Below are 23,574 nucleotides of genomic sequence, written 5' to 3'. Positions count from 1 at the left end.
TAACTTCGGCTTCCATTTGTTCCACCGAGATGCGTAACTCACATCTTGGTCGCTAAATGAAGGGATGGACTTTCCATAAAGCATCCACAAAAAATGACCAAAGGGGGATTTTCCTTTTGTCAGTAATTCCATTGGCCATGTACCAAAAGGGGGGGGGTTACTTTTTTGTTCTTCACCCTCTGCTTGACAATCGCAGTGCGCACGAGTTGATTCCCCCTACGAGAGGTTGCTTGTAACACATAGTTTCCTGCTCGTATGTAAAAAGGAAGCATCGAAGAGACCGCGCAGATAAATATGCACATTGAGGGGTGAGGACAGAACGCCAAATAGCGCAAAGGTTAAGTTGTAATCGATCAACCAATTGGGCGTTTGAAAAAAATGGCAATTTGGTCAAAGGGGTAAGGTAAGCTTAAAAGTGAGGACCCGTAGGTTCTCGGATGTCGGTCAAGTCAAGCGCAACCTGTGACACCTTATCCCAATCTCGAATTGGCGACCTGTACGCGTTACAGCCCTTGGCAAACCTGCGCAGAAAGGTAACCCAGGCGGGTGACATACTTACACAAGGGGGGAGGGAATTACCCCCTATACATGCATAATACGCATATGTTTACGTGGTGACATGTGGGCCGGAGTGCTCGCCCGCCATGCCATTAAAGCGGCAAAGGGATAAATCCCTCGGGGGGGCTAAATCTGTTCAAAGGGAGTTTTTTTTTTTTTTTGCAAAATGGCTATTTAGAGAACTGCTGGGGGGGCAAAAAGGGGGGATGCATATATAGGCATATATACCTACATACATACCTACATATATAACTGCCTATATAACTGCATATATAACTGCATATATATACATACCTACATAAATACATACATATGTACCACCGCTTGGGCGAAAAGGAGGCGCTGCGCAAGGGTATGCGCCACAGGAATGCATACGTAACGCGCGTAAATAATAAAGTGAAATAAAATAAAGTAAAATACGTATATGGGGCAACATGTTTACATAAAGCTGCCACTTTTGCGGCCACCTTTGCGGCATTACGCGACGTTTTTTTTCCCGCGCGCGTTCGTAAAATTGCCTTACTTTATGTGATCACCTCGGTGGAAAGTCCCCCCCCCCCCATCCTCTTTTCTTCCTCGCCCAGCTGCCCGGGCGAAGTTATCTGTGCCCACGTATATGTACATACGCCGGCCGCGCGAATACGCCGCGCATCAAAGTTAAATACGCACTGCATGTATTATGTATGCGCAAATATCGCAAATATGAGTACATATGCGTGGTTAAAAAAAAAAAACGCAAAAAAACAAAAAAACAAAAAACAAAAAACAAAAAAACAAAAAAACAGAAAAACAAAACATACACTTTCGCGAAGGAAGAAGAAATGCAAAACATTTGATCGGTTCAATTAACTAAAAATTACGAAGCAGAGCAATTTACTTTTTCGAAACCCCAAAAAAAAAAATACCCAACTCAGAGAGCCCAAATTGCCATGCTGAGTACATTTAAAAATATTTGCGCATAATTTGGCAAAACAAAAAAAAAAAAAAAAAAAACAAATCGAAGAATTGTTGTACGCTTATATTATATATACATATATATATATACTCATTCCATCAAAGTATATTTATTCACCAAAGAGCATAATTCCGTGTATAAAAAAAACACTGCAGAGTCCCCGCGCGCAAGTACATTATTTTCTTACCGTACGTTACTTTTATGTGGCCAGAAAGATAACCATTTGTGGAGGAAGAGCGAAGAAAATCAGACGAAGAAGAGAAAATAAAAAGTAAGCGAAGAAAAGGAACGGTTAAAATTGCCTGTACCCACGAGATATGACGCAATTAAATCGTGACTTCTTTTAACGATCGCCCCCCGCGCACAATTCAATTCGACATATAAAACAAATACATGTCCCCTGTTCATGTTCACCCTTCTGTAAAGAGGCACCGCGCATTAAAATATGTTTTACGCGTGAATAAAGAGCAGCTAATTCCACAGTCACTCAGTGTCAGTACTGATTCGTTTTAATACTTCCAGCACCAACGTATTTTGCAGTTTTGTGTATTCCCCCTTTTTTTTTTTTAAGTGCGAACGTTATGAAAAGCGTTGTTTTCCTGTACAGCCATATTTTAAACACACACGCAGTGCTGGTTGATGTGCATCTATGCTTACGCACACACTCGAGCACCCGCGAATGTAATCAATTACGCATGCGAAATTGCCATACGCCTAAGTAATATACTCCCCATTTAATTTATCATTCAGTTTGTTAAACGCATTTGCCTCATCGCGTATGAGACTAGCAATCCCAGCGGAGAGGAAACAGATCAGCCCCCGCTATTAGAAGCGAGAAAAGCAAAAATTGCGCAATTCGCACGAAGAAGAAGCGAGACACTAGACCTAAACACGTCTAAACGAGTCGTACGGAAGGATAACCCGGCACATACATGTGAACAGAGCAGTCAGACAACCCAGCCTACAAACATACAAACGCGCAAACTCTCAAACATACAAACATACAAACACCTCCGTGGGTAAATTCCCAAAAAAAAGAGACACATCATACGAACGGAGCAGCGGCACGGAAGCTGTCTTACACGCATCATAGCGCTCACGCAATTGACCAAATAAAATTGGCAACCAGCGCTCTGCGTGCAAGTACGCCGATACCAGTGACTACATATATACATATTTAATTGCACACCTGTGTAACCCCCCAAACCCGAAACGATGGCAAAAATGGAGAGAAGCAAAATCCAAGGAAGAACCAAGGATGCCAAAATCGTAAAAACGAGAAAAGCGGGATTCACGAGGTTCTCTTACCAACCAAGTAGAGGTGCGTAAAAAAAAAAAAAAAAGCAACGCAAAGCGAAATGGCACGAAATGGCACGAAATGGAACGAAATAAAACGAAAAAGAACGAAAAAGAACGAAAAAACACGAAACAAAAATAAACGTTGCGCGAAATGGTGTGGGCCGAAAAAGGGAATATGCGGGCACAAAGAATGGGCGCACCGAACGGGCGCACCGAACGAACCCCCCCAATGAACCCCCAAATTTATCCCATCCTCGCAATTATAATTAAAAAAAAAAAAAGCCATTTCGTGAATAAGAACATACTTAATGTTTATCATCTGTGTTCACAATTTATGAGGAGACGACTGTGTTGCGGAAAAAAAAAAAAATGAACGAACGAGTGGATGAATGAACGAGTGGATGAACGAACGAGTGGATGAACGAACGAGTGGATGAACGAACGAGTGGATGAACGAACGGGTGGATGAACGAACGAGTGGATGAACGAACGAACGAACGAGTGGATGAATGAATACACAGTTGAACGACACCGTTTGAACCACGTGCACATGTACATACTTACATATATATATACATATCCATATGCGCACAAAAGCACCCACACATGCGCGAGCGTACATTTAAAAAAAAAAGGCGACTTACGGACGACCATGGATTATAGCGATGCTTAGTGAACACTGCGGATGCTGATCGATGGAGTTGGATTGGTCATAAGAGCACAGTCAAGCTTGTCGAAAAAAATTTTGAGTCCCCCTCGCATTTGTATGTGCGTTCAGCGGTACATGGGTCTGTATACGTAAGTATATTATATACATGTGTGTCTAGCGACGTAATGAAAATGGGGTGTTCTAAATTGGTGCCTATTGGTCCGCACGACAAGAAGGAGTACGTGAAACGAGGGATGTGAGCCCTCTTCATAGGCGCACATAGAACAGTGATGGGTGGTCACCTTTACTGTTGCTATTTAAACTGGTCAGGAGAAAAACGTGGCGAAGTGGCGAGGGGTCATGCACAAGAAAGAGGAGGAAGAGGAAGAAGAAAATGAAGGGGGGTGGGCTGTTGAACGAAGCAAATAGACGGGGTTATCTTTTTTTGAAGAAGAAGAAGAAGAAGCACAATGATGAGCTTATGTTTATTTGCACCTCCTTATATATACACATGTGCATGCTTTATATGAACGTTTGTTTGTTTCCCTAAATATGCTTCCCCCATTTGTGACGTGTCCAGAAGGAAGGCAATTTTATATTCAGGGGACCCTATCGGAGATACCTTGAGAAGCGAGTTAAAATGGGATAACCTCCAGTTTGTAGTTTGGGATAAGTTTAAATACAGAAGGGATTACAGAGAGGAGTAGTTACTTACCTGTGATTGTTGTGTTGGCTAGTTCAGCAGGAGAAAGCCGCTTAACGTGGTCTCTCCGTGCCTTCGCCCCCTTTACGAAATTTTCTTCCCCATCAAGTGTGCAAATTGAACTGCCGCCTAACAGCATTAACAAAGCTTATTTTACCCAATGGAGGGGGAGACATGCTTTCCGGATGTCATATGCAGGGTTGAGTCAACCAGGTTGTATCAACATTGCCATCTTCCTTTATATCGTGCACTGTAATTATTTATCGCCAGAAATGGGGACCTTCTTCTGCCAGTTTGTCATAGCATGGCGTAGTTCGTACTCACGTTGTATACATATGCGAAGGGGAGAAATAAATGAGGACAAAAGGGGGAACATTGCGTTGTGCTTGGCCACCATATGAGGAAAAGGTTACTTGTCAAGGTGAAGTGGCAACTCGGATTTTTATGCCAAAGGGAACGTGCGGTCATGTAGGAGGACGGGACAGCTAGTGTAACCCATCGGAGGAATCGCATCACTTGCTGCGCAATAGGATGTACATACGTATATAAATACGTTCATTCATGAGGACACATAGGCATACAATTCATATATGCATCATTCCATACGTTTGTAAAGTAGAGAGAGAGGGGGGGGATATCACACTCTACGGTCCCTGTGTAACGAAGCTAATGGCGAACATATTCTTCATGGTAGTGCGGTGCACCTGTTGTGATGGCATCACCCCCCAGTAAAAATAGCAGAGCTGTGTCGCAAAACAGAGATGTACAATATGAGTTCATGTGTGGGTGCTTTTGCTTGGAAGCAGCGGTGCTGAAGCGGAGAAAAAAAAAAAAAAAAAAAAAAAAAAACGTATATGTATATATATAAAGCAGAAAGAACGATGGAAAGAGAAAATAAAATGCAAGCCTCCGCTGCACACCGCTCCACTGCATCGCCGCCTGTTCATTTCGCATCAACGTGTACACGTCAATGTTCCTGCGTGAGCACTGACTCATGTTCACGCACACACGTCGCGCTCCGAATAAATGGCGTTTTTACGCTACCCTCATTCTCCGCCCTTCTTTTTTTTTGTTGTTTTTTTTTGTTTTTTTTTGTTCGTTTTTGTTCGTTTTTGTTTTTTATTTTTTGCCGCATCGTGCGTCTAATAGCACCGCCCTCCGCCCACACCAGGTCGATTAATCACTCTCTCCCACACCCCCCTAATCATTCTCAACACAAATTTTATTTACAGGAAAATTATTTAAATTTACACCACAGAAAAAAAAAGTAGACGTGAGAAAACACATTTTTAAACAATACGGACGAAGTAATTTATCCATTATGAATAGAAAATACTCCAGAAGGGTAGGAGGAGGAATGAACTCCTTTTACACAAAGGGGAAGAAAAGAATTGGTGGTAAGTTTCACGATAGGTCTTTAGCCAATGGGCACGGGGCTTTGATTAGAAGTGCCAAGGCGAATAACTTCAGGAAAAGACGAACGACGAAGTATCGAACAACCACCAAGAGGAGAAATCACTTCTTTAAGAAGACGCAGAATTTGCACGACAAGATAGGGAAGCTCACATCCAAGGATTTGGTAAGTGCGGAGTGGCGTTAGCGGTTGGCGGTTAGCGGTGAGCGCTTAGCGTTGGCAGCTCAGCGTGCTTGCCGAGCGGGCATACAAATATTGAGTGATTACTGTACGCATGAAGCAGTACTGGGGAGGTTTTTCCTTTTTTTTTTAATGCTGTCAGCCCACACGAGTCCATCTGCTTCAAATGTTTATGCGAATGAGATTATGGCTGCCATTTTTGGTACCCTTGTCGTCAACACGGAGTAGCCCCACGCCTACCCCGCAAGGCACCCTTGAGTGAAATTCCCCTAATAATTTTACCCCCTCTTCCTCACCACCACAGGATGACGAATTGGATAATTACATGGGCTCGAGCAATGTGAAGACGAGACTAGACAACGACTTAGAATCATATTTTAAAAACAACGAAATGTTGCAAGTGGATGGAAATAAAGGATTCAACAAAGTGGCCGAGTAGCCGCCAACTATGTAGAGGGTGTAGGTGCGTGTGTTTGGGTATTGTGGGAGGATTGAGTAAATATACTAATTCCTTTCTCTTCGCCCAGGGAATAGCAGCGATGTCGCAGTAACACAGCCTATTATATCCCCTCTTATTTTTTCTCAATTGGCATCAGAGAAGCATAAAAAAACCCATTGTAGGAGTACCAAAAAATATTTTTGCAATAACGGGAGTCTGTTTAGTCAAGTGTTATCGACAGATTAATGGCCCCACTCAGTCACTAGAGGCAAAACTGCAAGCACTAATTTGGAACTTCCAAAATGCTACAGTGGAGTGGAGTGTTTTCACCCCATCTTCAGCGTGCACTTATTCGTTTGAGGATCAAGCAGAGGTATTGCGCATGCGTAGGCACACCCAAACGCGAGTATACATATGCATGCCCCTTATTGCTTTTTGCTATTTTAAGCAGTCCATTACCCTTGCACGCTTCTTTTCGTATTGGCACTCATCTCTCCATGCCAACCGTTCCTCGAACACACTGCGAATTATTTTGTGTCTCTTTTTTGAGCCCCTTTTTTTTTTTTCATTTTTTAATTAATTTTTGCGTGCTTTTTATTTTTAACAAATTGTGGGGCAGAGAAACCAACCCCCCCTCCCCCTTTAGAGTGGCCAACAGTTTTAAGGCGCCAACAGTTGCAGTTTAAATGTTGTGCACACGTGCTTGCTTTCAGCATGCACAGGTCGGGACATCCGTTTGTTTTCCACTCCATGTTTGAAACGGAGTGCGTAACATCTATGACGTTATCACTGCGTACGCTGGGTGGACCATACCCCACTCCACCCCCAGGGGGAAAAATAAAATAAGTGTCTTTGTTTAATTTTTTACTGTGAGAAGAGAAGACGGGAAAAAAGGTAAAAAGGAGGAGACACTAAGTAAATGCGGAAAGTGATGCAAAGTTGGAGAGGAGGAGAGCTACATTGAAAGCTGCCACACACAGCTCCCTTTCGAGTGGCTATTCCACGAGCTCACGAATGGCACTAAGTGAATTCGCAGCCCGGTGTCCTCTACAGATTTAATGCTTTTATTTAAGCGCACTCCGCCATGCTTTTTACTGTACAAATATGCATGTGTTTATGTGTGCACATTTGCATACATTTATGGGAGCCTCGATCACGTTGTCACCCCTTTTGAGAAGCTGAAAGAGGAGGGTTTTCCAAACGCATCGTGTGCAAAAAGATATACGCCCTTCTTTGCGCCGCTTGTTACCGTGCGCCACGCCATGTTATTTTATTTCTATTTTATTTTACTTCATTTTATTTTATTTTATTTTATTGCTTTTTATTGTTTTATTTTTTTAATGTTCAAAAGGTTGAAACTTAAAAAAGCGCGCTTGTGCAGTTGTCCTACACGTGCGGTGCGCTACAAGTTTGGAGGAAAATCTTTTATTCGAAAAAAAAAAGCGATAAGGCCATAAGGCGACAATGCGATAGCGCAATGAAACATTTTGAGAGGAAGGGGAAAAAAAAAAATTAGCACAAGCGTGCGTGTATGCACTCTGTGAGCCTGCGCGTGGGGGGTCGTATCAACACGGACGGGTGCACGTGGGGAGGGAAAAATATGAAAAGCGTAAGGGAATTAAAAAAGAGGTCTATGAAATCAAATAAAAACAAAAAAAGGTAAAATGGGGGAAGAAACAGACGAGAGAGTTACAGTGGCGCAGAGGCGGCAAGGAGGGGAGAGATGTTGATACGAAACGACGCACCAACGCAGCGAAGGGAAAAGGGATGAAGCTGTTAATATGTTACATGAACACGAGAAGAGGTCAATTAAATCGGTGCACTGCTGCGTGTTTTCCCATGTCGCTCTTGTCGCTCTGTATACACATATGCCAGTAAGGTATATGTGGCTTACGAAGGGGGGGGAACCCTACCGCTTCTCAAATGGTGCCTATTTTTGTTCTTCTACACTTGGGTGTTACCACCGTCACGTGGGCAGCCCTTTAGAGGGACAGACTCGCACATACATCATGTTCCTTTTCCAGCGGCATCGCAAAGGTGAAGTGACAACATTGTGCCAATTTTGTAACTCCCCTTTTCCTCTTTCTCTTTATGTGCACGCATAAACGACAGGAAGAAGCGGCTCAAAAAACGGTTAGTCTCCGAGGCATTCTCCCTAACACCACCCCCTTCCACTGACATAATATATACATACGCGCACAAACGCGACAGAGTCACATTTGAGATGGCAAAATATTCCCCTGACTTGTTCATACTTTTTTCTTCTCCACTTATACATCATCTCTCTTAAAGCGGTGTGGAAATGTACACTCAGAAATAGGGAAGGGAAAATATGATTCGAATTGTCATCACAAATGTAAGGGGGGGGGACGGGACCCAGCCGGGAGAACGTTTGGGAAACGTTAAAGGTTGGAACACCGCCACGTGTCGTACGCACACATGGGTAATATACTAACACCACGTGAAGGACATACGGGTGTGTACCACCACACAGGACGGCGTCATGCCAATAGCGTCATCTAAGGTGGTAGCCACTGATGTGGTGCCTCTTGGAGAGGTACGTCCGTATTGTTAGAGGAGACGGGAAGGGGTTCTTGGAAATATGCTCCCGCTTATCCTTTGGCTTCCATTTGTTCTGATATTTCCTCGTGGGAGGGTCCATAATTTTGCGAAAGGAAAACTCCGAGGACTTCATAATGCTAATAGCTTTATGCGGATCGTAATTGGCATAATGCAATAATTTATATGCATACTCAGGTGAAAAAGGGACCCATTCGTCTATATTTGATTTCCAGCTTTTTGCACACTCTTGAACATATGCAGATAGTTCGATTTCGTTTTTTACGCATTTGTGGTAGCCTCTGTTTTTCATGCATTTTTCTCGTACCCTTTCTAACATTAATGGGGAATATACTAACGTCGCTTCTCCTACTCGGCAATGGCAAGGGAGGCCTGAACATGTCAGGCAAACTTGATCGTTATTTGTTTCTTCCACCGCTTCGTAGTTTCTGTACATTAGTTCCGAGCGGCAGAGAAAGAAGTTCGGCAGCTTGGGCACTTGGTAGTTGTTCCCTACGTTGATTTTGCTGCTCTCCTTGGAGCCTTCCTCGGTGACTCGCTTTTTCCGCTTCTTCTGCTCTGCTAAGGGGGGAAATGGGAAGACGGGAAAATATGAAAAGATATGGGGAAACAAGCGGTTTTCGCATTTACGTATTTACGTATTTTCGCTTTTTCGCATTTTCGCTTTTTCGCTCTTTCGTTAGCAAATCAAGGATGAGCGGACAAGCCGCTTCTTAGATAGACCTACCACCGTCGTTCTCCGCGTCGGAAAAATCCTCATTGAACCGAGCCCCGTAATTATGCGAGGTGTTCTCGTTATTCATGTAGTCATTGTCATTACTGTCAGCATAGTCCTCCTTCGCATTACTGTGCCCATGGAAGTGTGACCCCGGTGAGCTCCTTACTCTGTCATTCACTAAATGATCCATATTATTCTCATTCGTGAAAAAATTTTTCTTGTCCAGGTTTTGCGAATGCGGCATAGTTCCATTTGTTGAATGACCAAACTTTGATTCGCTATTTTTATTTATTCCTTTTATGATATTCATATTTGCATGCAGTCTATGTAAAGCTCTTCCTTTTTTCTTATGACGATGACCCTTCATTTTAATGCCTCCTCTTGGATGTCCAAATGAGGGTGCTTCACTTGTTTTTACATATATGTTTGATTGTAGGGAGGAGTTGTTCAGGCCATTTCTCCTGTCATCTGCCTGGTCCATGTTGATACCCACCATTCCATCCTGTTCTACTCTGTTGTGATTATTTTGTTCAGTACCATTATCGTTGTATGTTTCATACTCGTTGTTACTATGTGCATTGTAATTTTCGTAGTTTTTTGAATTTCCCTCCTCCGGTTTACTGTTTCCATTCGGCATGGAAGGGGAACCTCCCCCAATGAAGTTACTTACACCGGTGAAGCTATTCCTCGCCATGTAGACAGCACGTCCCCCACCGCTGCTATGATCATTAATTCTCTCAAACCTGTTAACATCGAAACTATTTGTAGAGCCTTGATCCTGGTTGATACCTCCATTCTGCTTAACCCCTCCGTTGCAGTCATTACGAGACATGCCAAAATCATTACTGATATGCTTCGCCTCAGCACATGCAGTGTCATTAGGGGAGGGGGTCATCACTCCAACGTGAGTGCTATCAGATTTAACATTGGTAAAAACATGTCCGTCTGTACCCCCAGCGATCATTCCGTTGATGCCTTCATTTTCTACATACCTGCTGCTGTCATCTAAATTTTTTCTCCTCCTCTTTCGATGTACTACCACATTATTTGCCCCACCCATTTCGGCGGCGTATTTCTTGGACACCCTATTAACCCCTTCTCTGTGATCAACGAGAAGGTTGTTCTTGTGCAGATTTCTTAGCAGCCTTCCTCCCTTAACGTTGGTCATATCGTTGGCCGCATCGTTAGCCGCATCGTTGACCGCATCGTTGGCCATATCGTTGATCGCATCATTGGTCACATCGTTGATCGCATCATTGGTCACATCGTTGATCGCATCATTAGCCGCATCGTTGTAAGTGTTGCTAGTAATGGGATCGTTACTGATATGTCCATTATTACCTGCATCATTATTACCGCTGCCGTTATTACAGACGTACGTCATTTTGAATGCATTGGAGTCGATAAATCGTTTGGGTTCCTCTCTAATGGCATTTTCCGACTTGGCTTGGCACAACTGCGCTCTGCTTAATTCGGTTATTACTTCGCTTCGGTCATTGCTGGGGTCTCGATTCACGTCATGGTGATTGGCATGCACATGTTTGAGGAGGTTACGTTGCGCATACTGATCGTAGCAATCGCTCTCATGATTAGTTAAGCGTGTTCTATCGATTCCTCCTCCTCCTAATCCTCCTGTTTGGGTCACTGTTACTGATGTGGCTCCATCTCCTCTTTCGATTTTTTTAAGTTTCTCCTCATCCTTCTTCACCGTTGGTAAGCAGCCCTCATTTAACCTTCCATCCCGTCGCCTTTCTAAAATGTCCAGTTCCTCCAATTCCTTTATCTGTTCTTCTATTTGTTCGTTTTTCTCATCATCGGATATGTTATTCACAATTTCGATGTGATCAAACTCGTTAATGACATTGCTGTATTGTTTTTTCATGCTGGTATTTTCTTCTCGAATTAGCATTTCCCTCGGTCTGCCATCTTCATAAGGGTATCTGTAGTTGTAAGTAGAGTAGTACTCATTGTTGTTACCTTTGTGGTTTGGATTATTACCGTTTTTGATTGCACCAGTCCTGCCATTGTTGCTTCTGACGCTGGTACTCCTGACACTGTTGCTTCTGATGCTACTACTTCTAATGCTGCTACCTCTCACTCCACTTCCTCTCATACCGCTTCCCCTCATGCCACTGCCTCTCACACTGCTGCCTCGCATGCTCCCAGCCCCCCTGATGTTTCCTCCACTTCGAACTCCACACGTGTTGTTACTTCCAGTATTGACAATAACGTCCGTGTTGTTATTCATTTTGTTGTATTTTCTCTTTTCCTTCTCAGTTGTGACTCCTCTATGTATCAGTGCTTGATTTAGGCTGCGCTCTCCTATTCTGTTCCAAAGGCTGTAGTCGATGTTCCGCATGCAGGAGCTATCCCGCAGCCCGATGTTCTCACGTGGGTTGCTGCTTTCACGTGGGTTGCCGCTCCCACGTTGGTTGCTGCTCTCACGTGGGTTGCCGCTCTCACGTTGGACGCTACTATCACGTGGGTTGCCGATCTCACGTTGGTCGCTACTATCACGCGGGTTGCTATCCTCAAATACGCTTCTGCCGTCGTGCGCGCCACTGCTCTCTCGTATGGCGCTATTATCACATAGAGCGTTACTCTCCGCGCGTGAGCCGGTCCACTCAGTGTAGGGTTCGATTTTTTTCTCCCTCCTTTTGTTGTACTTCCTCACGTAAATGGATTCCTCCTGATCGTCTTCCCCTGTCTGCTGCCGCTGATGTCGTTGCTGTCGTATCTGTTTCTTCTGCTTCTGTTTCTGCTGCTGTTGTTGGAGTTCGTGATGATATTGCAGTAGGAACTCCTGTGATGCACCAAATTGTTTTGTTTTGTGTTGTTCCTGTCCTGCCTCTTCCTTCTCGCTATCTGCCTCTTGATATTCCTGCTTCTTTTTGTAATTCGAATCTTTGGACTCAGTACTGGGTCGCCTTTCTCTCTCTTTCACTCTATCCTTCTGTTTCTCCTTCTTTAACAGCTCATTAATTTCGTGTATGTTGTCGTTTGACAAGCTATTAATGTCTTTTAATTTTATGAACAAGCCAAAGTCAACCGAGTTTTTTATACCATTTTTAAGATTAAAAAGGTTTCGCTCGATATCTCTGTGGCTTTTCCCCGCGTCGATGATGTTTCCCTGGGGGGAGGGGCCTTTGTCAGTGGGGACGCCGCTACCAGGATGGGTGTCACTCCCAAGGTCGACTCCGCTACCAGCTTCGACTCTGTTACCAACTTGGACTCTGCTTTCAACTTCGAAACCGTTGCCAACTTCGATTCTGTTACCAACTTCGATTCTGTTACCAACTTCGAAACCGTTACCGATGTCGAAACCGTTGCCTTCGCTACTTCTATACTTCGGATTGTCCTTTTTGAACCCGTCGATGTAATCTCTCTTGGAACTTACTGATCTAGTTATAACGTAGTCATTTATTTGGTTACCCTTTGAGGAAATATAAAATACCATTATATATGTTGACGGGCGGAAATCTCGGCGCGGACAAGGATAGAGGGGCGCAAAAGGGTGGGCTTGGTTCGAAGGACACGCTTCGAGGGACACGCTTCGAGGGACGCGCTTCGAGGGACGCGGCTCGATGAACGCGAGTGTGCAGAAACAAACTTGCAGTAAAAATTTGGGACACAAAACGAAGATTAAAGATTGGCCAAGTGGGCCAAAAGTATAAAACAGGGAAAAACGTTGAGTGGGTGAAGCGATGAGGCGATGAAACGATGAGACGATGAAACGATGAGACGATGAAACGATGAGACGAAGTGACTACGGGACGACGCAAATGGCGAGGACGAAAATAACTGAATGGAGGAGTATCAAAAAAGACTAACGATCCGAATGGACGAATCTTAAAAAGGTAATGAAGTGGCTAATTAAAAATGAGAGAAAAAATAATTCCTTTTTTTTTTTTTTTTTCTCTTCCTATTAAAAATAAGAGAAAGACGTACGGATGTTCATCTTAAAAAATATGGGACATAAAAGGAGTGAAAAAGAAAGGGGGGGGAGATAAGGGGACGAAAAAAAAGAGAAGATAAGGACGGGAGAAAAGGAGAAGGAAGGAGGGATGGAAGAAAAGAAGGAAGATACAGGGGTGACCAAAAATAGGCAGATAAGAATGAAGAGCAAAAAAATGGGCAGATAAGAATGAAGAGCAACAAAGGGGAAGGAAAAAATGAAGAGCAAAAGAGAGGAAGGAAAAAATGAAGAGCAAAAAAAAAAGGAGCAGGTAAATGAAAAAAAATATATAAGAAGGTACATATGAAAATATGCAAGATAAAAAGAAAAAAAATGGCTGATAAAAAAATTTAAGAAAAAAATCCAAAAGCAAAAAAAAATAAAAGGATGAGGAAAAATGCAAAAATTCCAAGCAAAAAAAATTCATAAAAAAAAGGGCAATAAAAACAGCTGGGTGGATAAAATAAAAAAAAAAACACAGGACGATTTCCGCCACGTACTTTTTTTACTGATATTTCGAGGGACGTGGGCACAGGCTGTCTTCATGTATAAAGGTAGAAACCATTGCGGACTAGGTATAATTTGAAAGGAGCGCGAAATCGGCAAAAAAATGGGCTTAGATGGGAAAAAAAAATTGCTTAGTTGGGGGCAGAAAAATGGGCTTAGATGGAGCAGCAAAATGGATTTAGAGGATGGGGCAGAAAACTGACGCAGAGTGGACGCAACGCGGCCCAGCCCCGCAGACGCAGAATAGACGCAAAGCAAACGTTTAACGCTTCTTTTTTTGCATGGGGATAATAATATGAGGAGTTGGAACCGGGTCCCCACTGCAACTGCATAATATGCGTACTAAGCCGTGGATTTATAACAGGGAAAAAAAAAATATATATTATACTAAAAAAATGAACAATTATGAGAAAGAGAAAACGAGGGAATATTCAAAAAAAAAAATTCATTGATTGGCTAATTGGTTAACTAACCGGTTAACTAAATTGCCCAGTTGATTTAATGCGCATAAAAAAAAACGCTTTGAAAAGATACTCGTAAAAAAAGGTATACTGTGGTAGTATCCTTCGCGTTTTAACAGAATTATGGAAAAAATAAAAGGGGGCACTTCTATACAAAATAAATAATAAATGCGTGCGAGGGGAGGGTCTTTGTCACATAACAGCATGCACCATCCGTTCATGCGTCCACAGAGTCTGTAGGCATAAAATATGCCTACTTGATCCCTGTGCATGGGAAAACAGGAGAGCCCATATATAATTGCCCCCCAAAAGGAATATGCAAAGCAGAGCGATGCCTGATAAAAAAAAGCGCCAATAGTGGAAGTGAAAACCAAGTGAGCGATGCAAAGAAAAAGCTAAAGCTGTGATGACTATCACTGCCTATTTAGCATAAATAAATATGAACAATATATTTTTATATGATTCCCATGCTGCACTTTCGTATACTGTACAAGTGTAAGCTGCACATATGGATAACTCAGAAAAGAATTCGCGAACACGTTTTTGCTTTGTGTTCTCTGGAATGCCAAGTTGGCAATAATTTTCTTCACATGTTCATGTATTCCCCAAAAAAAAAAAAAAAAGAAAGATACATATAAATATATATATATATATGCATATATTATACAAATATAAATTTTGTACATATGGAAGACTCGAGTCTGTCCCTGTTTTATTTTAATTCCTTCGCTCTTGTTTTTGTTTTTGCTTCTTAAATAATAAGGACCAAAGTAAGTGAACAGATAACCATGCAAACGGGATGCACATCAGCAAAATTATGTACGTTTAAAAGAGGCGTAACGTAAGAAACAGTTTTCTCTGTGGAGTTAAAAGAATTAGTCTCCCATATGGGTCATTTAAAAAAAAAAAAAAAAAAATAAAAATAATTTCTTCGAAAGGCCACTAGAACGAGCAAAAAAAAAAAAAAAAAAAAAAAAAGCAAAATTTATCATAGTGGAAGGTGTCATATTTTATCTATAAAAGATGAACTCATAATTCCGGTCCGCTTCTACTCATGTATGAAAGGCTGTACATGCAAGCGGAGTGCGTGCTTAAAAGGACTTGCCGCTTTTTTTTTTTTTTTTTTTACACCCGAGATGTAAGGACATACACTTCCTCTCCGGCTTCTCTCGCTGCCGTCGCTGCTGTGGCAGTGGCGAGAGAAAAAGTACCTCCGGCGGTAGCCGTGGGGAAGAAGCCATGCATGTTATGGCCACCTTTTCCCAACCCTCAGCACGGGAAAGGCAAAAGTTAAATTGCGGACGCGCAAGTGCTGCAAACCCCCCCAGGCGATTAAAATGGTAAAAAAAATACATATAAAAGTAATGAAGCATCAAAAATTATGAAATGGTGGGCCGACTTCTCAACAACGTGGACGTGAAAAAAACTACGTTATACGCACGCTGCCTCACGTGCGAAAGTGCAAAATGATGGAAGATGCGAGTGATCCTCCCACCAACAGCGGCACAAATGTGCAAGCTTAGTTGTATCTACTGTTTTACGTGATAAGTGACGACGAATTTTTACAAAGCGCGGCCTTCTCCATCTGAGAGGACCGGAGTAGCTACACCTATACGGCTACGTTACATAGTACATGTGAACTTATGTGTATGCATAAACGCACATAACGTAAGCGCTAACTGGCGCAGCGAAGATGTGCAGAGAATCAAAAACGAATTAATGAGTTATGTAAGTTAAGTTAACCCAGTGGCAGCTCCGACGCGTAACCGATGCGGAGAAATGATCGAGGGTGAAAGTAACAGTGTTATTAAGCATGTTTAAAAAAAGAAGGCAAATATTTACATGCTTCGATAAACACAGTTAAAAAAAAAAGAGGAAAAGGAAAAATCGCCAGTATGCACATGCATCTGCGTGAGTGAACACGCAGCACTGTCAAAGTTGAAATTTCAACACATGTGCAGACGGGTGGGTAATGCATAATACACCTTCGTGCTAATGGTATGCGCATTATGGCTGACACGTTGGGAGGGGAAAAAAAAAAAAAAATTGTAAAGTGAAAAATGGTGACACATTTTCTAACCTTTCTTAAAGTAATTATAAATTTACGCACCTTCACCCCGCAGACGAATAGGGTGAACAGAAATTTCTCCACAGGATGCACTAAATAGAACAGATCGGAGGGAACTGCGCACTGGTAGCTAGCCATATAACACGGATGAATAAAAGGGGGGGAAAAAAAAGATGAGAAATTCATGGAAAGCACTTTTTTTTGCCGATTTAACGCATTGCTGGGGGAGGATGCCACCCCTGTGGTGTTATCCAACTGTGAGTACAACCGCTCTCCTTGCAACCTTTTCGGCCCTTTTTATGTGCATCAGAAGTGGATGAGAATGAATGACTCTATCATATCTAGGATAGCCCCCATCTCCGCTTCTTTATGTTTAATCCTTCCTCAAAGCGCCACCTGGTAATGCCTCAACATTGAGACCCTCGAAAGTTGTGCTATACTATTTTGCACATGTATTTTTTTTTTTTCCCTCGCTGTTTTGCATGCTCGCCCATTTAGCTTCGATTTTTTGTAAGTGCACACGGTTCCCCATGAGAAGGGGAGAAATTGTCCTTTGCTTCTTTCCAAGTTGGTACAACCCATCCGTGTGTGCCTCATTGGTACTGCTATGATTGGAATTGCTTTAAATTTTTCGCGAAATCGTTTCCCCTTGCATGTGAAAATGCAAAATGTTTGAGTTTCCTCGGGTGACGGCAAAAAAAGGGAGACCTCTTCACCACTGCACTTTCGTAGGGGCAGTTTTGAGAGCGGGTGATGAGGACGGCCTCATTAACAGGTGCTTGCCCCGTTTAGGGGGAGCATGCTTTCACGCAGGTAGAATTGGGCTAGAGGACGAGGGGGCCAAGTGACAACTCAAAAGGAGGGACTCTCCCAGCAGATTCTTTCATCCTGCATCTGAACGAATGGCCACTTCCTGAACATGCTGCTTTAGCCATTTCACGGTTCCCATTTTTTGTTACAATTTCTGCTTTACCGTGATGTTGTTATTGCTTTTTTGGTGAGTCTATATAGAAAAAGGAGGGGCAAAATACCCCCATTACTCGAAACAAAAAAAAAAAATAAAATAAAATAAAAAATAAAAAAAGGTTTGCACAAATACGACATGCGTAGAAAAAAATACAAAAAAATTAAAGAAATGCTCATAATGGGAAGTTAAATAAATGAGTTGTGTTTCTCTTCCAATCCGTTTTACAACCACTTCTATCATCAAATGTACGTGAAGTCTTCTTCTTCCTCGTCCGAAATGTCACACTGAGTTGAGATGAAAAATATTCTATCGTCATATCTGTTTTCCTCGCGAGTGTCTAAGTCTACTTTCCGCTTCAACGAAGAATTTATTAACGCAGTTTCTAACCTAATTAATTTAGATCTTACGTAATTGACAAAAAAATCGAAGGCGACTCTTCCGTAGGAGTAGGTCTGTTTGGCCAAATAAAGCTTCAAAGGCAAAGTCGTGTAATATACGTTACACCATACGTTGTATACAAGGGGGTTCCAAATTATTTCACTACTCAATAAATGAAGAACCCCTTGACAAAACACATCAGTCAGAAGGTAGCCACAAGAAGTTAAACAAAAAAAAGACAACGTGTTGAGAAGGTAAGGGTGGTCAATAAATCTACTAACCAATAACGTTATGCAATTGCTATTTCGATATATGTGGTCAAAGGTTATTTTATGTTTTTTAAAATAAATGTTTTTTAGTATATCTTTATTATTCCTTCTGATATCATTTAAAGCACTGATTGAAATTAGGAAATTTTTTTTTTTGTCGTCTATCTTTTCTGGCTTTAACATCACTGTTCCTTCCGGCACATCCACATAGACGAAGCATTTTAGGGGGTTATTTTTGCTATTCAGATAGTAATTCCATTTCACACAGCTGTTCGTTTTTCCGTTAAGGCTACTGCTCTCTTTTGCTTTTTCCTCCTTTTTGTCTTTTTCCCATTCGTTCTGTATTTTTATAATTTCGCTCGTTAAATGTATTATCTGTCGGGTGATGTACCTCTCGATTTGGGCGGCGCCGGTGCAGCTTCCTCCGTCGCGTTTAGCGTCAACTCGTCCTTCCCTTTGGCTGCCACTGCTGCGCGTGCTGCGGTTCGCGCGGCTAAACATATTGCTGCCCACATTGCTGCCCACATTGCTGCCTACGCCACTTCCTACGCCACTCCCTACGCCACTCCCTATGCCACTCCCTATGCCACCGCCTACGCCACTCCCTATGCCACTCCCTACGCCACTCCCTACGCCACTTCCTACGCCACTTCCTACGCCACTTCCTACGCCACTCCCTACGCCACTCCCCACATTACTTCCCACCCTGCTGTCTCCCTCGTCACCCCCACCGCGCGACGGGAACGTGTAGCACCTGACGACCCTTTGCACCTCGTAGGGGGGATATAGCAGCTCGTCGAGTGTGTCCCCCAGCCCCGGCCTCCACCTTCTGTGCCCCCCTACCAACATACCATGGCCATTCTGACCAGGCAAAATTTCACCCAAAAGGCAATTTAACCAACTCTTAAAGTCGTGTAACCCCTTGAAATGAGAGTCATTTCGTTTCTCCCTTTTTAGAAAGAAAAGCCTATGAGTGGAGTGGCCCCTTATCCGACCACAATGAGATAAGTGACTCCTATTCCGACCATGGTACGCAGATGCGATCACCTTGTTATAGTGAGCACCTCTAGGGGGGGTTACTATTTTGGATGTGTACGTTGAAATAATGAGAAGAATGAAGGCCAGCAGAAGGGTACAGCGTTGGGGAAGTGTAACCATAGCAACCTTTCTTCAGTTTAGCGTGAGTTTGTTTTGTTGTCCGATTTACGCCGTTTCATTTGGGGGCCAGGCAGGTGGACGCGCAGGTCGGGACGGCGACACATCCGCATATGTGCGCATGCGTATGGCTCTTCAAAAATTTGTTGTGTTAAGAGGAGGGGCTATGGAAAAGCCACGCGCATTGTGTGGTGCCACGCATTAGCATGCTTTCGCATGGGAACGACCCTCCTTAATTTTGTTTAAGCTGGCTAAACACCAATTCGCAGAACGAGTTAAGCATACCCCCGCGTGGTGCTGCTTTTTCAAAGGGGGTGAACAAAAATTTTTCGCACTTTTTTTGCGCATTTTTAGGCGTTTTTTCGCGCATTTTTAGGCATTTGTTTGCTCATTTTTAGGAACTTTTTTGTGTATTTTTGGGAACTTTTTTGTGCATTTTTTATTTTTTTTTGCAGCTATTCCTACCCATTTGGCTTAAAACTCTCGCAACACATTTCCAGCGCAGCGTTGCTCCCATTTGGAAACGAGCGTGGCGCTACTGTAGGGTGATCAAAAGGGAGACAAAAAAAAAAAAAAGCCAAGCCCTCCAGGGCTATATGACATGTGATTATTGCGGGTGTTTCGTTTAACTAACAAGTTGGAAAAAAAAAAAAAATGGGAAAATGAAACCAATGGTAGGGTTACTTGGGGGGTACATTCCGCACAATGCTTATCTTGGCGAACTCTTCCCCTTTGCTACGCTGAAGTAGTTCTTGACTGACCAAAGTGTTTGGGGGTGGGGAGCCCGTAAGGCCCCCCAGAAAAAGTGCCTTATCAAAGGGGGGGAAGGGAACAATATACTAGGTACATCACATTATATATCCCTCGCGGTGGGGAACCGAAACTGCCAAGTGCATAGATAATGGTATATATAAATATGTATATATATGCATATGTATATGCCAAGGGGGGATATACGCCACGCCGAATGGTTGCATAAAACCGATGACATGCGCAGCGCACCCCGTTTGGTTCGCCCAGGCAGCCCCCAATTTTTTACTCGGATTTGTATGCACCGCGAGGAAGAAGTTAAACGGAGTGTTCACTTCTGGTGGCTCGCCATTTACACCCATTCCTTGCTGCTTAACCTTGAAAGAACCAACAATATTTTTGTATACCCCCGATGCGGTGCTCCTCACTTTACCCCTCCCCCCCCTGGGGTAAAGCCCACAGTGCATATATATACGTGATACGTGCAATGGTACATAAGCGCGCCACAATTTTTAAACCCCCGTCGAGCTGCGCAAAAAAAAAAAATGAGTACCCTCAAAAGGGGCCAACATATAGATGGCATATGCATTGCGTATGTAGTAATATGTACATGATAAAAAAAAAAAAAAAAAAAGGAACACTAAGAGGTGACGAAAAAAATTAGCACAAAGTTGAGAAGATATAATTTAAAAAAAAAAAAAAAAAACAATCCTTTAAAAATCAACGAAAGAGGAATAACAACAAAATTGCAAAGCGGCGACATTGCAAAGTGACAATTAACGAAGTGACAGTTGCAAACACTTGACCATCCTTTTTTTCGAACCAAAAAATAAAAACGTAGAAGAAAATGCCGAAGAGTTACAGGAATTACTCCAAAACGGCTAGGAACCCAAAGCGTCCCTTTGAAAAGGTAAAAATGGCGCTCGCACAATTTGTGCTTACGCGCGGGCTGGCATGCATCTTGCGCGAGCATTTCCGGCAGAGTACACCCCCGGGGGGAGAGGAGGCCCCCGCGTTCGCAGTTGCAGTCGCAGATACTCCAAAGAGGGGGAGAACGCAGAGGAGGAGCAGGAGATTTACGCGTCGTGCGAGTGTATTTGTGTACATGCGCATTTGTGTACATGCGTATTTGTATACATGCTCATTTGTATACATGCTCATTTGTATACATGCTCATTTGCATATATCCGCATTTGCATTATATACCCATTTGCGCGCTCTTTTTTCACCCGAAATTGCAACTAACGCCGACACGCCCACTTCCTCACAACCACAGGAACGTTTAGACCAGGAGTTGAAGCTAATCGGTGAATACGGACTTAAGAACAAGAGGGAAATATGGAGGTAAGTTTTTCCCGGCGTGGCGCTTTTGGGTCCCCTTATGACACAGAAAAAAGTGTGATAAAGGACCGACCTGACTATCCAACAGATCAGGCAAAGGAGACGTTTGCATGTGAAAGGGAGTTGCCCTGGCGTGTGTTTTGCCCCATCTGATAGCACAGCATCACTCCCATTTGATATAATTTTTTTCACCCTTTTGTTTCCCCCCTTCACCTCTTCAGAGTGCAATACTTGCTAGCCAAAATCCGATCAGCTGCCAGGTATCTGTTAACCCTAGACGAAAAAAGCTCCAAGAGAATATTTCAAGGAGAGGCCCTACTAAGACGAATGGTGCGTCAAGGATTACTGGGAGAGAATGAAGAAAAACTGGATTATGTGTTAGGGTTGACTTTACCAAAATTGCTGGAGCGAAGATTGCAAACAAAGGTTTTTAAATTAGGGTTAGCCAAGTCAGTGCATCATGCAAGAGTACTAATACGACAGAGACATATCCGAGTGGGAAAACAGATGGTAGATATTCCTTCCTTCTTAGTTCGTGTGGACTCTGAGAAGCACATTGACTTCTCCACAACATCTCCCTTTGGAGGTTCCAGACCAGGAAGGGTCAAGAGAAAGACTTTGAGAAACCAAAAGGAGAAGAATGACGAGGAAAATAACTGATCATAATGAGGGTCACCGTGAGCCCTACCAGCGATCATTACGCATGTGCAGGGGGATCTACAAGATGGAAGAACAGCCGATTGGCAATAACGAAGACGCACCCCTTTTTTTTTTACTTTATCCTATTATTAATGCTAACCATATAGTGTGAACAAATTAGCAAGTATGCATATATAGTCAAAAAAAATAATTTTTTTTTTTTTTTTTTTTCAAATGTTAAATTGCTGCTATACCGAATTGTAAAGAAAAAATCGCAATTAAATAATGTCCCAACTACTTTTCTTTTTTATGCACTTTAAAAGATAGCGCAAAAAAAATTGTGGGGGGGTACATCCTGAGGAGGTATCATACGGGTCAATCAATTCTCAGTCGTTTATTTGGCCTATCCGCGTATCTGCCTTTTGGTGAGGCCTTCAACTGATGTGCCCTATTTATAGGAGGGCACTGTTCCAGGTGCGCAGTAAATGCTACGACAAACGTGGTTGGTCGGAGTTGTACCCCTTGGCAATAACGTTACAGTTTTGCAACTTTGGAAAAAAAAAGAAATTGTAACAAGTGTGTGTAATAACTCTCGAAGAATCATCTTCCAGGTAAGGAATCACAAGTGCGTACTTTCGCACATGGGAATTCTTTTTTAATTTATCAACCAGTTGGATCTTTGCAGATTCGTGTGACATATTTTTACATGTTGATTTATGGGGATCATGAGCACTTTTTTTTTTTTATACGGTGAAAAATAAAAAAAAAAAAAACAATTTCCACAGGTTGGTAAATTTCGTATGGGATTAGTCACCCAAAGTTCGTTCACCTTCGCAGCAAAAAAAAAAAAAAAAGACGTGGCAAAATCGTACATCGCTGTGTGTATCGGGTACATATCGCGAAGGAGGAACAGAGTGGCACTTTTCTGAGGGTCTATTTTGTGTGCCTCCTCAGGTTGACCAGTCAACAGCGAAAGGGCCCCCTTCTACCGCTTAGAAGTTACTCAAGAAAAGCTACTTCACTCCGAGCAACGAAAAATTGTGCCTCTTTCCACCCCGCAGTTTTCCTCCATAAAGACCACTTTTTTCTTTTTCGTGGCAATTTCTACTGTTATTTGGTTTTTCCAAAGCTGCTTCGACTTAATATTGTAAAAAAAAGCTAAGTGGTAAAGTGACGTCCACTAGTCCACTACGTGCGTGCTTCCCTGGGGGGGAAAAACGTATCGCGCACGTGTTCATTCGCACAAGCGTTCACGCGCTTATGCGTGCATACGTATAAAGCCCCTTATTGCTACCTGCGGCTCGCCCTGCTTTCCACACGATGGCTTAAAACAATTGGACGGACCCAATCGTCGCGGGCTGCACATGCGCAAATGGGCTTCTACTGCCAAGGGGCTTACATCCGAGAATGGCCTTCTACTTTCACATAGCCTTCTACCTGCTACCTCCTACCTCCTAGCTCCTACTCTAAAGTTCTCATAACCCAAAGGGTGGTTGCCCCCTCTTCGCATGTGCATATGGAATTGTGATTGCCCCGCGGAATGTTATCCTCCCCCCTCCTTTTTTTTTTTTTTTTTTTTCTGTTGCTTT

The 23,574-nt window shown here is 42.9% G+C and overlaps 4 protein-coding genes across 4 annotated transcripts; 2 read left to right on the top strand and 2 right to left on the bottom strand.

The window, feature by feature from the left end:
- Positions 1-5,485: 5,485 nt before the first annotated feature.
- PCYB_102210 (hypothetical protein) lies at positions 5,486-6,197 on the top strand (the record flags this gene model as incomplete). The annotated part of the gene is made up of 2 exons (XM_004222770.1): positions 5,486-5,743; positions 6,063-6,197. 2 exons carry the CDS (start codon positions 5,486-5,488, stop codon positions 6,195-6,197), a joined length of 393 nt encoding a protein of 130 aa, XP_004222818.1.
- Positions 6,198-8,712: 2,515 nt separating this feature from the next.
- On the bottom strand, positions 8,713-12,952 carry PCYB_102200 (hypothetical protein; the record flags this gene model as incomplete). Its single annotated transcript, XM_004222769.1, has 2 exons — positions 8,713-9,335; positions 9,505-12,952. The coding sequence occupies 2 exons, from the start codon at positions 12,950-12,952 to the stop codon at positions 8,713-8,715; spliced, it is 4,071 nt and encodes a 1,356-aa protein (XP_004222817.1).
- A 4,740-nt stretch (positions 12,953-17,692) lies between these two features.
- Positions 17,693-18,960, bottom strand: PCYB_102190 (hypothetical protein; the record flags this gene model as incomplete). Its single annotated transcript, XM_004222768.1, has 2 exons — positions 17,693-18,475; positions 18,952-18,960. 2 exons carry the CDS (start codon positions 18,958-18,960, stop codon positions 17,693-17,695), a joined length of 792 nt encoding a protein of 263 aa, XP_004222816.1.
- Positions 18,961-20,852: 1,892 nt separating this feature from the next.
- PCYB_102180 (40S ribosomal protein S9) lies at positions 20,853-22,006 on the top strand (the record flags this gene model as incomplete). Its single annotated transcript, XM_004222767.1, has 3 exons — positions 20,853-20,915; positions 21,282-21,349; positions 21,568-22,006. 3 exons carry the CDS (start codon positions 20,853-20,855, stop codon positions 22,004-22,006), a joined length of 570 nt encoding a protein of 189 aa, XP_004222815.1.
- Between the last annotated feature and the right edge of the window lie 1,568 nt (positions 22,007-23,574).

This window comes from Plasmodium cynomolgi, chromosome 10 (genome assembly GCF_000321355.1).
Source record: "Plasmodium cynomolgi strain B DNA, chromosome 10, whole genome shotgun sequence".
Taxonomy (NCBI): domain Eukaryota; phylum Apicomplexa; class Aconoidasida; order Haemosporida; family Plasmodiidae; genus Plasmodium; species Plasmodium cynomolgi.
This window is presented reverse-complemented; position numbering and strand designations above follow the sequence as displayed.